This window comes from Anomalospiza imberbis, chromosome 20 (assembly GCF_031753505.1).
Source record: "Anomalospiza imberbis isolate Cuckoo-Finch-1a 21T00152 chromosome 20, ASM3175350v1, whole genome shotgun sequence".
NCBI lineage: Eukaryota > Metazoa > Chordata > Aves > Passeriformes > Viduidae > Anomalospiza > Anomalospiza imberbis.
The window spans coordinates 4,279,365-4,295,412 of NC_089700.1; the positions used below are offsets into that span (position 1 = coordinate 4,279,365).

Sequence of the window (16,048 nt, forward strand, 5' to 3'; positions counted from 1 at the left end):
GGGCAGGAGGACTCACCTCCTTCTGCAGCAGGTTCCACTCTGTCTCGCTGACCAGGCGGTACCCGCTGGGGGACACATAAGCACTTTCCACACCCTGGGTGACGCTGGAGAGCAGGGAAGCAGTCTCTTCTTGCTCTGGTGTCATTGCTTTGATTGCTTTTTCCTGATCTTTGGTCAACATGAACCCGCTTGGCATTTGCAGGGATCCAAGGGAAGCCGTATCAAAGTTCTCAGACACTGAATCTGCTCCAACAAGTGGTCCGAAATCTGACTCATCCAGGTTCCCAGCAGATTTTGCTTTGTTGTTGTACCCTAAAGCTTTGGACTGTAAGGATCCAGATGTGCCCAGACTGTCTGTTGACTGTGCTCTCCTAAGTCCATCTTTAAACATATCAGTGTCTGGTTTATTGAAGGATTCGCCAGAGGAAAGAAGCAAGTCTGCATCCAGGGAATGGACTGAGCCATGGGTGCTATTCACATGCACCTGGAGTTGAAAAATCAAGGAATAAAAAAAATATTTACTCCATTTTAGTGGTACAGGAGGAATGGTGGACACTGATTATCAGGCACGGCAAAAGCAAGTTTAAATTTCTTTGGCAAGAACATGTGCTCTCTAAGTTTAAGGTCACAGAGGAAGGGACAGAGAACTGAAATGAACCAGCTAGAATTCAAAAATAAATAAAACAAGTAAAAAAAGTCTTCTGTTAACAGAGTGCTTCTCTAAGACTACCTTCCTGCCAGACAAGCAAGGACACAGTCACCTTCCATCTTCCAATATTTAAGGCAAGATGCTTCCCCTGAAGAGATGTACTTGCAACACCCCCTCTGCAACCATAATCTACACAACAGAAGGCAGATACTCCACTTCCAAAAGGAAATCCAAAATTTTTCATAAAACAAAACACTATGCATTAACACAAAAATCAACAGAGACAAATATACTTAAAATCTACTCTATACCAACAAGTATATGTTGTTCTTCTATTTTTATCTTCTGCCTTGAGTGTCTGACAAAACACCAAAGTATTTTCTTCACAAGATTATTTGTACATAAAATAAAAAGAAAAGGGAAAAGGCTAGGCTTAGACCCAAAGATAACCTGGGGAATGCCAGCACCAAAAGCCACACAAATTGTCCTGTGATGTGTATCAGGCACATGGAGCCTCTCAATCCATTTTTGTTTTTTTGTAGCGCTGAAAAGAGAGCAGTAATGCTTTATTTAAAAAGCACATGACTGCTTTCAAAATACCTTCCAAAATATTATGCACTTCTGCTTTGCCATTAGACACATAAGGAAGTAACACTGGAACCAGCCTCTTGAGAAAAATTATCATTTCTGAAATAGGTCCAGAGACCAGCAGGCTGCTGGCACTTCATATAAGTGCTTGTATCCTATCTATATATATATATATATATATATAATGTACTACTCTTTTATGACTGTTGTAAAATGCCTTGTTTTAATCATTTTTAGGTGTTTTTTATTTGCATGTATATATACAAGTTCATAATAAAAAAGTCAAGGGAATACACACTTACATAAAACTGCATTTTCAGGCTACAGCTGTTCTGTGATAACCAAAATAATATTAATAAATCAAATGTTTGTATTGCAAACTGCCCAAGAAAGAGGATTTTAGGAGTTATAATGTAACAAGCTGTAAGAACTGATGAATAAAATGACTGATTACAACATATAAAACATATTCTGAACAGCTAAAAAGGTCATAAATAACAAAAATAAACACATATACAAACCCAAACCGCTCTGAAAATTATGCTCCTTCTCAAAATACATATATTCCATTATGCATAAATCTTAGAAGCAAATAAGTGTTGTGAATGATGGACTAAAGAATATGCTATGAACTGAGATTAAAGAAAATATCAGAAAATAATTTTTTTTTTCCTCACCAATGTGCCTCATTTGCATATCTGGACATGGAAGATACAAACAGTATTTGAAACAGAAAGTGACTGTAGGCTAAAAGGTAGAAGTAGATCTCAGCTACATTTAGATATCATGATTCTGAACATCTTTCTTCATTCTGAACTGTTATAAATCTTTGATAAAAGTAAAGGAATTACTTCAGAATACATATATTAAAGTATATACTTTTTTCCCCTTCAAAAATGATAAAAAAACAGGCAAAACACTCGCTCACTCTGAAAATTCTCAAGTCTCTTGAAGGTTAAATAAGCTCCTATAGCACAAAAACTTTGTGGGTTTTTATTCATTTTTCCTTCATTTGACTCACAAAACCAAAATGGACCCTGAGAAATAATAAGTACAGAATTCAACAATTTGGTTAGCAAAGTAGCTACAACACTCTTGCTAAATGTTCAGATATAATTGGCTTAATCCTGAACATTTATGTGTGTTAGAATGTGCTTAGAAATCCCAGGAGAACCTACCAGCAGCTAACCTCCAGAATGCAAACTGTAAATTACCATTTTTAATGGCACCTCTCAGGATGGTGCACCATTGTCTTCCAATCTTAATTAGGATTTATAGATTCAACTGCAACTCCGAGGATTTTTTATTGCCTAATGAGATTAGAAGCTACAGAGAATAGAAGGCTGTAACTTTGCATTTGTATTTGCAATGAACACCCTGAGGAATGCCCAAGTACAAGTGAAAGATTCAATTGTTTTACCTCTTCATTAGAGAGCTGGGTAAGGGTTTCTTCAGGGGCCAGAGAACATGAAGCCTTTGTTTCATCATCTGAATCTTTTTGCTTCTCTTCCTTTCTCTTGCTAAGCCTTTGCTGATCATCTTCTTCCTAAAAATCAGTGGTCAATAGAGCATACACAGAAAATGGGATTCAATTTTGCCATAATAGTCATGGCATCCGCTTTCATGATAAACTAAGCTACAAAGAAGACACTGAAAAGGATTATTTTGGTTAAAACACAGTGGTTTTCACATAAATATTCTTTTAGTTAATAAATATAGTGTTCGTTTCACAAGGCACCTAAACCGACTGAAGTGAGAACTTTCCATGTTTAGTGGCTGATTCATGTTCTAGAATTATTTTATTCAAAAAGCATATTACCTAGTTTAAAATTCTATTATAAAGATTAGGAAGTAAAAAAACTAGCTTGTACATTGGCTATTGTATAGACTATAAATATATAACATAGCTACACCCCTAAAAGACCCATTAATAGCCATTACACAAGCATGAACCTTAAAAGAAAAGTGCAACAGGAAGTGCCTTGATCACTAAATGATGGAATATAAGGAACCAAGGAAAAACCCTAATAGATCACGAAGTCATAAGTATGTACAATCACTTGTGTAAGTTAATTTAAAGTCTTAATTTATGCCTAGGATATGTACTGGAAGGCTGAAAAAACCTAGAAAGAAGTGAAACTTGCTGACATCCTTAACCCAGACATTTTGCATCACAGATGACTATTTCTTCCTCCAATACTAACTTCTGGATATTCTTAAATTTTCATTTAGCTATTGGCAACACTGGAGTTCCTATATACACCACTATTAAAATACTTGTCCAAATGGGGTCTGTTATAACTGCCAGCTGTCACTCAAAGGGGAGAGTTCAGTTAAAACTGTCAGTTCTCATTTTCTGAGCTATTACCACACTTGCACCCAACATGTGATTTCCACACCTGTTACACCACAGTAAACCTACAGTATTACAAAAAAAAAAATGAAATAAAAGCAAAAAGAGGAAAGCAGCAGGTAACCTGATCCTTTTTTTTCAGCTCTTCCACCTGCCGGAGCTGCTCTGAGGTGAGCACAATTTCCATCCTCTGCATGTCCCTCATCAGCAGCCTCTGGGACTCCAGGAACTGGTCATTGGCTTTCTGCCATGTGTGCTTCAGCTGGTTGTGCTGCTGCCTCTCTTGCTCTAGGAGATGGCAAACTGTGCAAGCAGAGAAAATATTCTTCTGAACCACAAGTGTTTAAATATCTTTTCCAAAGAGAAGCATTATCAGGAATAAAAGTAATTATTGGTCTAATCAAGAATAGTGAGGTTTTGTTCAACAACTATTTAGGTTAATAATGTCTTATTTCAAATACTATTTTCTTAGTTTCCAAACTTGGCTCATGATTAGGGATATATTACTGACAGATCAAGATTTCCCAGTGAGAAGACTAAAGCCTCAGCTGCATTCATGAATTCTGACAGTTTTGGGTTTTGTTTAGTGCTGGGTTCAGAAAACTGAATTCTATATCCCTATTTACTTCAGTAGCAGGTTCTGGTTTCCACTCCTCTGCAGTGACCCTGGGCTGTGGTGCCCTACAGGGACACTTCCAAACTCACTCCAGCACTCAGCACTGCCACACCTCAGGGAGCCAGGTCTATACATTATGGAAATAGCGCTCATAATTATGCACAAATACAATACACACCTAAAATCACTTCAGCAAGAATGAAGCTTGCAATGCTTAAAGAACTTAGCAGACATTCAACAACAAGCCTTGAGGGAATCAATGGCTCTGCTGTTTTTCTGTCATAGGGGAATTCCACATTCAATTCTTCTGCAAAAATTTTATGGCCTTTCACATTTAAAAGTCCTGCTTCCCTCTCCCAGTTTCTTTTAATCAAGTTCAAGTAAGAAATGATAAAAGAATTCACAGCTCCACTGGGTTTTGCATCCTCAGTGGAAGAGAGTCAAAGGACTATTGTTAGGTAGGTACCTTCATGCAGCTCCTTCCTCAACTTCTCTGCATCTTCTTGCAGGACTGATTTTTGTGTGTTGAGAACAGCCACGTACATCTCCAAGTCTGTCCTACACGACTTCTCAGCTTCTAAATAATGGTTCAGTTCTTTAACCTGAATAAAAGGAAAGAAATAACCAGCTCAGTGGGGGAACACTCTCAGACATTTCCTTCTTATTAGAAGTCATAGTGCTGCCTGTTCAGGTAATGTACAGGTGCTGAAGGACCAGTTTATTTGCAGAAATTACAAATATTCAATTACCAGCGTGTAAGCAGTGCTTGTATTTACTTGTGAATGAGTTACTCATTCAAATTCTAAGTCAAACCTATCTAAGTCAAACTGTGTATTACAGTTATAGCAGCTGGATCACAGCAGCAGCAGCAGCACTGAGCACAGAGATGGTAAAAAGAGAAGTATTTCAGGAAAGCAGACAGTGAAGTGATCACTTCACTGTGAAGTAACCAGTGCTGATAGCCAGGATCTAAATAGCTGATAAATGCTGATAAGCCAAGAACTCCTTAGTTCCAAACAGAGTAATCATAGTAGTCAGAAAAAAATGACTGAGGCAAGCTTGAAGTAAGCCTAAGAAAAGAGAAAATTTGGGGACAGACAAGAAAAGAAACTTTCCAATGCATGAAAAACTGTTGCAAAAAGGAAGAAAATCTATCAACAAAAAGCAATTATATCAAGAAATACTGAAGAAATATATTTGGATTTTCTTCTTTTTCTTCTTTTTTTTTTTTTTTTTTTTTTTTTAATAGCAGAGCTACCAAAGAACTGAAATGAGTGTCCTGCAGATCTCCAGTCAGAACCTTCTAAGACAGGGTTACATAAACATCTGTCAGACACGATGCTTGGAGAAATGGATTCCATCTTGGAACAAGGAACAAATTGAAAGATTTCTTTATGGTACTATTCAGTTTTATGGTTTGCTGAGTCAGAAATCACAGGAGGCTTTATCTTAGAGAAAACCAAAGCCTTCAGGCAATTCCTGACTGGCTGCAGAGAGCTGCTGTTCATCTGTCTCAGCACAGCATGGGACGCGCCGACGCCGAGCCAGGGCTCAGGACAGCCTTGGGCTGTGACTGCCTCTGATGGTGGGGACAGCTTTCCTGCCCCAGGACACCAACCCTTCCATCTGCTGCCCTTTAAGGCTTTCAAATGGGAAAGTCTGACTTTGTGTCTTCAGGTGTGCCAATAACCCAGAGGCCAGGTGGCTGGGAGAAGTGCAAAGGAGGTATTTTTCTAGAGCTTTTTTTATTATTAGTAGACCTGGAGCTGTGCAATTTATTCTAAACCCAGATCCCCCACATACAGTGCAACTCTCAAAACAAAAAGATGCAAAAATGTATTTAGGCCAAACATGATATTTGAGCTACAGGAGACAAGAAGGGCATGAAGAGTTTCCCTGTTGTTCCCAATACACCTTTGTCTCTCTTATAAAATTTGACTGGTCTGCATCAAACCAGCACACTGCAAGATAAACATCAGGATCCAGTTAGAGCTCCACCTCACCTCTGATGCTGCTTTTATTTTTTCTTCAGCTTCTGCCAGCTTCTCCTTTAGGGCTGCAATCTCTTTCTCCATGGGCATCACAACCGAGCGCAGCTTCTCGGCATCTTCCTGAGCCTGAAGTTCAGAAAATAAATTGCAATACATCATCAGAATTTTCACACCAGTTCCCATTACTGGAGACATTTGGAGAAAATCTTTACATCAACAAAAAAAAGCTGACCAAACTTCCACTTTCAATGCTCATCTTACTGCTATTTATTTAGTTCAGCAGCCATCTCTGTGACAATGGGCTGCTATTACTCTATTCACAGAAAGTAACTTAGTTTTAATCAATGTATGGGTTAAGACACAAGTATCTGTTTTAAAAGAGAATATTAGCAAATCTATCCTTCTTGATGCCTGCAAGACAATGTATGGATCAAGCATTTAAAACAATGTACACTTTTCCTTTATTGAAGGCCTAGCTGTCCCACAACCTGCTGCCACATAGTACATAGGAAAAAACCCAAAAGAAGTGCACGATGAGGTACTGATCATGCAGTTACTTACAAAAAAGTTAAAAGCAAATGGAGCTGCACAGTCATGCCTAGTGTAGCTCAGTTCTCTTTTAGAAGATCATTTTTCAACTTTACATTACTACTGATGCAGCATCAGGTTTTGGTGTTACTGTACTGAATATTTCAAACTATATATATATACAATTTATCCCATGATTTCCTTCAAAAAGTACTTCTGAGAAGATCAAAGAGCAGCAGAATTAGAGGACTGATTCAAGGAAAGGGGAAAAAAAGGGAAAGAGGTAAAAATAGCAAGAATTAAAATGAGAAATAGCATTCAGCGTTCAAAACCAGAACTGCACATTAATGTATGGCCCTGACATCCCCATTTCTTAAATGCTCTGCCTTTCCTTCAGGGATGCACTACAGACTTTCCAAGTGAAAGGAGCAGCTCCCACAGACTCCCCAAGAGCCAGCAGAACACTCAAATACTCTCTGCAGTAAAACTCTCCAAGGCACAGAGAATTCCAGCATTCCAATTTCGGCTGGCTTTGCGCATGAGGCTCAGAAAGCTCAGCTGTTCTCTGTCTTCTACTGGAAGAACTCAGCAGGGGAGGGAGGGGAGGGAACTGTGCCCCAAAGCTGGAGTTTCAGAAGATGACACCTTTCATAACCTCATCAGCAAAGACAGACAGTAAGTGATAACACTCATGTCTGGTTTTGAAACTAGACTAGAATGCAGGTTTTAGAAGTTACTCATTTGACTTTCAGTTTCTGGTGAGCTTATTGACAACTGTACTCTGAGCAAGACTTTCAGGAAGAGAAATAGAAAATATTTTTAACCACTGAAGTTTTCTAACTTAAAATTAATAGACAAACTAAAATGTTATTGCAATACCTGTCGATTATGTAAGCACTACAATTTTAAACCTTTACAGAAAAATCTGAACACAACACTAAAATAAATTTCTTTACATTTAACTTATTCCTGCTACATTTTGTCACTGCTGGAGTACCAATAAAAGCTGTGAGGAAAGCAAGGGATGTCACTTGGCAGTGAATCCAATACCAGGGACACGTGACTGTCATACACACCCAGACCCTGGTGCTTGCAGCCAGCAATTCAACAGGCACATTTTTCAAACAAATGGGAGCAGGAGTTCCACTTCAGGCATTGCTTTATATTTCATTTATCATATCAGTTCTATTCATTCAATAGAATGAACATACTTTTCTAATTATTCCGGATAATTGCAGCAATATTTCACTGCCAGCCTGGTTTCACATGGCTCACCACAGAATACAGAGCAACAAACGTGCCTGTGTTGGAACCAAGCAGTTCAGAGAAACAGTCAGAAAGTTCTCTGAAAGCAAAACCAGACTGTGAACAACTGGAAAGACAAAACTGTATCCCAATCCACATACAGAAAAATTACTCCAGCTTTTACTGCTTGGTAAACAGAGCTGAAGTTTGACAATGTGGTTGCAACATATTGTAAGGATCCCTATTAAAGGTCAGTGTGATCTTGAGCTAAACACTCCCAACAGCCTCTCTCTGCCAACAAAAGGAGTGCTGGGCCCTGGGTCTGCTTTTGGACATAAAGCAGAATTACTGAGACTCCAAAATCGAGGTTAAAGCTCCTCTCAACCTTTTAATAAAATGAGAATATCTGTTGTGTTGAAAAATGCTACTTAAAGATACTGTCACATGTGGCAAGAGGTGCCACAGCATCAAATTTCCTGTGCTAAGAGGTGTTATTCAGACTCTTCCAGAGGTGTGATCCTTAAAACGTTTATTTCCTTTTGACTTTTTATTAAACTTAACTTGGCTGTCAACAGCCACAGTTTTACACATGATCAACTCATCTTTACTAATTCCTTAACCAAAATCCAAGCACCCAAACCACTTCTGCCCTAGCCAAACCTATTTTTCCCCAGCACGGGGGCTGTAGAACACACTCAGGGACCTGCAGACCACTGCAGGGAAATGACTCCATGGAGAGATAATGCCAAAAATGAGTCCAAGTCGTTTTCAGAGGAACAAACATCTACTGGAGAAATCCCAAGTAACATTATACCTGAGCTTGCTCCTTAAAAATGAGACAAGCGGAAAACATACAGACAGAATTTGATGATTTTTCTTTAAAGCAGGACTAAACCATTTAAAACTCCTCTAAATTTATCCCACTGTTCTTCACCATTACCAACAAAAATAGCTTACTGTATATCAGATTTTATAGCCAACTCTGTCACAGAAATCTGATTACTCTTCCCTTCCAATTTCCCCTCTCCTGATTAATAAGCACAATTCCTAACAGGAGCCTTGTACTTTCCTGCTCTCTCTGTACACAAAATACCTGCTCTGCAGACTTCTGTTACTCAGAATTTGACACATCTGTGCTAAGAAGAGTATTTATATTCATCACAGCTCCAACAGCAAAACAGATCTCTCCTGAACAGAAAATGAGGTCTGGCTTAAAAAAAAAAAAACAAAACCCAAGTCATATTTTGCCAGTGGCCAAAGTTTGGGCACAACTCATCCCCACACAGTCATGGTCCAGAGTCAGCTCAGTCATTCCCAGCAGGGAAGTACATGCTGCTGTGGTAGATTGGTTTTAGCTGCTGTGAAGACAAAAAACCCCAGACCTATCTAGTACTACAACCCAACAGGAAAACTGATTTTTATGAATCACTGGTTAGTTTTCTGAAAGATTAATCACTAGGTGAGCATGTTAATCATTAGGTCAAGGTATCCACCTTTTCTGAGTTGGGAAGGGAGATTAAGAAGAAAAAGTTACAAGGTTTTCTTAGAAAAATAATTTCCTAGAAATCATTGCTTTATGATACAAAAATCACAGAGCAGAAAAATTCTCTACAGAAATTAGTAACTTGCAACCTGAAATGTATTTACATGGAGCTGCAAAACAGCTGCTTCTAGACAAGCTCTTTCTGACAAAAGAATATATAAAGATGGAGTATAAACATTGCTGGCTGCAAATGCCATTTTGCATGAGGAATTGATCACAAGTCTTCAAATAACACATCCCAAGTGATCAAGAAAGTTCCTCTTTTCACACTGACTGCTGACACATGAATATTCATTATTTTGCTGCCCAAGCAAACCTTTTTATGGGCTTGGGATTTGCTTGTTTGCTTTTAGGCAAAATTGAATGTCCTTTTCCTAATTTTGATCTAATTCTTAGTCTCCTTGACAAAAAACCTCACAGGTTTAATAATAACAAAGAAGATTAAAACCTCATGCAAAGCAGTTTAAGCAATTATTTCAAGCTGCAGTCTGAAAACCAGATTTCCCCCTCCCCCTCTTATTACATAAGATACATGTTCCTCTGCTTTACAGACCTAGAAAGCTTTCCAAACTCTTATTACCAGAGATTAATAAACTGATCACCTTTTCCTTTAGGGATATTTTATTCCCTTTTAAAGGACTATAGTTGAAAATGCTATTTATCTGCTGTGCTAAACTTCTCTGCTAAAGCCACTGAGCTTAAGTGAGCTGTGCTGCCAAGTCAGCAGCTAGCAATTTCAACTTACACAATCAGTAATTTCAGATTAAAAATATGAATCAGTTGAGAGAGATTGTTCTCTGGAAGTGCTTACTGGCAGTTAGTTGGGAGTGCAATGCCAGGACTTTTACACTGGGAATTCTGCATCTTCTGGGTTGTTTCTACAAGACTCACTAATCCAGTTTTGAACCTCCATTCAGCTTCAACCAAAGTCTTTTTGTCCTTAATAAGACTAAAATCTTTTCTTAAAAACAGCAGATGTCTTACAATTGCAGTGGGATTAGAACAGGCTTTACCCTGACTCTTCTCTTTGAAATCAGGGCTCCATGAAGAGCAGTCCCACAGCAATAATGCAACTACAACCAGCAATAGCCAAGAATCTCTTCCTAAGTCGCAGAAAAAGAATTCCATTTTGCAACACTAACACTGCTTGCTACAACCCAGTAGAAATAGCTAAAATGTTTCTCCACACTGCATTTCTTCTGCTGACAGCAAGCAGGAACAGTCACATGCAGTGCTGTGGCAGATTATCAGACGTTAACCTATTTCTTTATTGAATATAGGTTCAGTCACTACTTTAAAATTGTATTAGATCACCTTGTAGACTAAGGTAAGCTTACTGAGATGAGAAATTAATGAAAATGCAAGTTATTATAATAAGATACACAAAGATTTTTATAAAGTACTGATCTATCATGACAGGTTAAATTTCCTTCCTATCTGAAACACATTAAATCTTCAACCTCAAAAAAAAAAAAAGAAAGAAAATTCAAACTCAAGACAAGGCACCTCAATCTACTTCTATGAACTTCAGTCACAGATCTTTGAACAACTACAACAATATCTGTCCATACTCCAGAGCAATTATTTTTCATCATCTAGAGCCTGTTGTTTTATGACAGCAAGGTTCTGTACTTCCTAGGGAGGCAGCAGAACTGTGATGCACAAACATGGCTTACTTTAGAGAAAGAGGAGAGACATCTTAGATATTCTGAGGTTTTAATGGGCACTTTAAGTTCTTAAGAGCTGGAAAAAGAAGTAAAGAAGTGTAAAGGAAACTTTTTAAAACTGTTGGAATCCTGGATGCTGAGAATTTTAAACTTTCTGTGCTTGAAGGCACAGACCCACAAGAGAACATTGCATTTGACCTGAGGTCGTGGAACAGGCTTTTAAAATTGATTAATAGCACTGGGATTAGGGGTGTGTAGTTGGTTAGAAGTGTGTAACATCACGGGGTAGAAAACTTAGTTTGGGGTTTTAGAACAGAAATAAATATGAAGCAAGATGGAGGTTTAAGGGCAGAGGCAGGTTGCTCTTCCTTCTTCTTCATGGGTTTGGGTGATATTTTGTGATTGGACAGAAAAGTCCGAATTGTGGGCTTTGGGGGATCAGTTATTGGGTTAAAAGGGAAAATAATCTAGGTGTCCTTTCTTAATTGGATAGTTTAGTTTTAAAAGACCTTGTACCAAGAGTCAGTTAGCCATTTTGTGCCTTGCTAATGAAAAAGCTGCCGAACTCACAGTAGTGAGACTGTAACATAGATAAGGGATAAGAAACACCTGAGTCCAAACATGAAACACCATCTCAAGTGCTTTCAATCCCCACCTTGAGAAACCGATATAAAACTGCAGTCAATCCAGAAAAATCTAAAGGTGGTTTTACTTGAGCTTATTTGACATCATGACAAGTGACTTCACAAGGATGCCTGTTTTTACAAGCTGAAGGCTAAACTTTACCATCTTCTCAGGTGCAATTCTCTCACTGAATGCACATAATTAAGAACAAAGTCTTTAAGGCTTTAAATGGATTAGGTCATGATGACTTCCATGAACAAAGGCTGGCAGCACCAGGCTGTGTGAATTGCTGAGGAATTACAGCAGCCATAGAAATGAATGCATGCATGACCCCACGGGCCTATCCTTAAACAGAAACTGAGGAACTCCATTGCAATGTACCTTTTTCATTTCATTTTCTAGGTTTTCTTCCTCCTGGCCTTCAGAGAGTCGCCTCCTTAACTCCGCAATTTCCCGCTCCATGTTCTCTCGGTACTGGCTCCACTGAGCTCGCTCTTGCTCCATCCTGTGGTGATACTGCAGCTCATAGTCACGAACAGTCTCTAGAAAACAGCATTTCCAAAACTTATTTTCAATGTAAGTTAAAGAACAGAGCTTTAGGAACTCCATCTCCAAGCACTCTATGATTTACTATAATTAATCAAAACTAGGACAACTCTCCCTTCCCTTGGACTCCTGCCCCAAAACCCAAATACATAAGAACTGCAATTAAATTTCAATTAGTACCATCAACAGAATAGAGAGAAACTACCCCCAAAAACTGTGCAACTCCTAATTTCAAGGTAACATACATGACTAATATCCTATTTAGCAGCACATTTTGTACCTCCAAGTACACCATCCAAACAAATTACTAAAACCTTAAAAAGGTACTCCAAAATCCAAACTTCTCACATAGCTTCCATTTCCCCAGGATTCATACTACCCCTCTCAGCTCAGGAGCTGTTTGTTTACACTGGCACAGCTGAGCCTTAATCTAGGTTCATGTATCTGTGCAGATCATAAATAAACAGACATGTGTGTACTCAATATACATGAAGGTTTGTCTGTTCTGGGTGAAAAGCACAATGAGGTGATGGAAAAACTGCCCACAGCTGACAGGCACTAGGCTCAGGATGGTGTGATCCTCTCTGTGAACCTTTAAGAAAACAGACATTTGTGGCAATAGTCTGTTCCCAGTTTGTATCCTTTTGTTCATTCCCTTTGTCTCAGAAATGTCAACAGCTGTGCAACATGCAAATATAACAAGGAATAGATCAGAACTATCCAGAAAAAAAAAACACCCAGAACTGAGAGAGCAGCATGTGCAGTCACTACCCTGGGGAAGGCCCATGTGACTACTGGAGGGACACTTGACTGTGTGAGAGCAGAACTGTGTTCACACAGAAGGAAAAAAGAGAATCATGCTGGCAGCTTAAAGCTGTTTGCAGACTTGTCAAATTACAGTCATCATACTTATCTTCGTGGAAGGATGAAGTATCACATTCATAGTCCCTCAAAAATGCTTTGCATATACATGAGGTTCCCATGGCCATGAATTCTAAATTGTGTCCTCAAGTTGACAATAAAAAACCCATCAAGCTCCTTTTCACAACCTTGGGAATTACGCTTCATCCAGCCCTTCTGCAGCTTTCCCAAGCCATAACAATTATCCATACTCTGAGGAAGAGCAGGCACAAATCCCTGAAGACACCAGGGTGGCTGATCTCAGCAGCTTGCCTGGTTGTTACCTTTCATGATGGCCTGCAGGGAAGCCACTTCTTCTTGCCACTGTCTCTTGACCTCATCGATGGCCTCCTGCTTGGTGGTCTCTGACACTGTGGCTATGGCCTTGATGTTCTCCATTTCAGCGTGGGCCTCCATCAGCTGAGTCCGCAGCTGGCCCAGGTCATCCTGGGCTGCCTGCAGCACTGCATTCTGTCTTTTCAGGTCCTCTGAAAGGAGGATTGTATACATTTAGCTAGATTAATGAGTTCAACCTGAAGTGTAGCCCCAGTTGCTATGGCAAAGAACTGAAGGGAGTGAAGGAAGCATTGGTATTAAAACATCCACCTGTAACGACTGAAAAAATGTTGGCAGGTCTCTTCAGGGAATGCTATTTCTTGACTTTGCTTGCCCTTGCCTTTTATTAAAGGAGCATCTTATGGATACAGACACTAGATATAACTAGGACCAATATACCTGATGAAAGTGAATTGTGCTTTTCATCAGTTCTTATTATTTAACTAATTCTGGTAATGAATCTGGAAAAGGCACAAACAGACAGGAAAACAGCTTTCCCCCCCGTTTCTGGGACCAACTTGGTTCTTTATTTGGATGGAACACTTCATATCACTTGAACAGAAACACTCTGTGACCAATTTGGAGAGCACACACAAGAAGAACACGCAGCCTAATTTGCTCTTTACCAAAGACTTTGGTAAAACTGAGCTTCTGCAAAGAAAAGGGATACATTCAATGGAACACCCACTACTTGCCTAATTGTTGCAACTATAAACAGAAATTAAACTAACTTAATATTATCCTCCTGAGTTCTCAGCTAATCTGAAATAGTTCTGGAAGACATATAATATATAATTAATTCCAAAAGCACTACCACAAAATATGTATTTATGCCCACATAGCCTGCTTCCATGGCAATCACTTTTAGCAGAAACATCTGGCCAGCACACAACCAACACCAAGCTATCTCCATGTACTTCCCTCAGGGCCAAAAAGCTGAATCAATCCTGGTCCTCTCACCCCTGACAGAGAATATAGAACCCAGAGCTAATCAAATACTTAAAAGGACATTCATCCCAGTGTTACAAAACCAAGACTCTGTAACATTAATATTCTTAGTTTTCAAATGACAGTGTTGAAGATGGGTCCCAACAGCCTCAATGAACATTTAGGAGATGGTCTTGGAGACAGGGAGGGGAAAAAACTTTTGGTGGGGAAGGCGGGGGAGGGAAAAAAGAAAAGTAATTGCTTGTATATTGTTCTCTGGTGTCCTTTCACTTCAGTAGCTGTGAAAGTCGGGGTGTTTTTTCTTCCCCATCACAATTTATTTTGTATTTTTTGACTGTACCAAAATGGGAAAATTATTGCTGATCTCATCAGTAGTGTCTTGTATCTTAAATTTCCTTTCATCCAGCCTTAGAAACACAAGTAAATAGGTTTGCTGTATGATCCAATCTTCATTATGCCTGTTGTATTTCTGCTCTCATAAGCTTATACAGCAGCTGCAGTCTTAATGCATTATGTTTTGGCTCTGCTTTCATATGTTAAAGACAGGAAAGTCACCAGAATTAGATAAATCAATCTGGCTCTCAGAACAGCTACCTCTACTCTCTGATCCTTCATCAGATATTTGAGCTCATATGATTTAAATTTTCCTATAAATTGTGTTATTGAAATAGATGCCCTTGGCTGGTCTTAAAACTTTTATAATGTTTGCCTGCTTACAGCTTACCTCAGATGGAAATTTAAGACAAATAAATGCTACATGAAAAAAAAGGCAACAGAGTAGAAACAGCACAGCATCCAGGCTATACCTTTCCATTTACCAGATCAGCTCCTGCTCAGAGAGCACACCTTGAATTCAGGAAATCAGTATTAAAACTCAGTGGTGGTGCTTCTAAGTTGCTTTGGCTCCTATCCATGAAGCAGATCTTTAAATTTAATTTTAAAGTTAATTCTAGGATGCTCAATAGTCACCTATTGAATCCCTTACATTCTTATTATAACTGTTTAAAAGACTATGCTTCATACAGGGATTATTTGAAAATTAAGTTCAATAACCTTTAGAATAATTCAGAGAACTGAGGACTTACCTTCCTTAGCCAGGTATAACTCCTTAAATTTTGCTCTCTTTTGATTAAATTCTTGCTCAAGTTGCTGCTTTGTACGCAGAAATTCTGCATTGACCTTTTCCAATTCTGCTACCCGTTGTAGAAGAGCATCTAAAAATAAAGCAGAAGATAAGGTACGTCACTAACAGTTATCCAGACATCCCATTCTGCAAGGCTGAGGTTTGGGCCTACTCTTTTTAAAATATCTTTACTCATTAGCTCTGCTGTTGCCCTATGATAATGAGGAAAACTATCCAGTCCTGTAAGGAACAAAGGAAGGTAGGTTTTCTTAAGACTGTAACACCAAATTCTAATTAAACATCTCTAGGGAACTAGAGGGCATGTGGCAGGGAGTTCTGCAGAAAACAATCTTCCAAAGAAAACCACAATCTGGTGTATACAATGAAGGAA

General features: G+C 38.9%; 1 protein-coding gene across 2 annotated transcripts in view; it reads right to left on the minus strand.

Moving 5' to 3' along the window:
- RABEP1 (rabaptin, RAB GTPase binding effector protein 1) overlaps positions 1–16,048 on the minus strand; it is a 45,851-nt gene that overhangs the window by 11,173 nt on the left and 18,630 nt on the right. For both annotated transcript variants that reach the window (XM_068210262.1, XM_068210261.1), the window contains exons 2-9: positions 15,620–15,748; positions 13,535–13,738; positions 12,186–12,346; positions 6,210–6,323; positions 4,673–4,808; positions 3,715–3,893; positions 2,658–2,783; positions 17–484 (exon numbers count right to left, since the gene is read on the minus strand). In XM_068210262.1, coding sequence (XP_068066363.1) covers positions 17–484; positions 2,658–2,783; positions 3,715–3,893; positions 4,673–4,808; positions 6,210–6,323; positions 12,186–12,346; positions 13,535–13,738; positions 15,620–15,748 — 1,517 coding nt within the window. The remainder of the gene's footprint in view (positions 1–16; positions 485–2,657; positions 2,784–3,714; positions 3,894–4,672; positions 4,809–6,209; positions 6,324–12,185; positions 12,347–13,534; positions 13,739–15,619; positions 15,749–16,048) is intronic.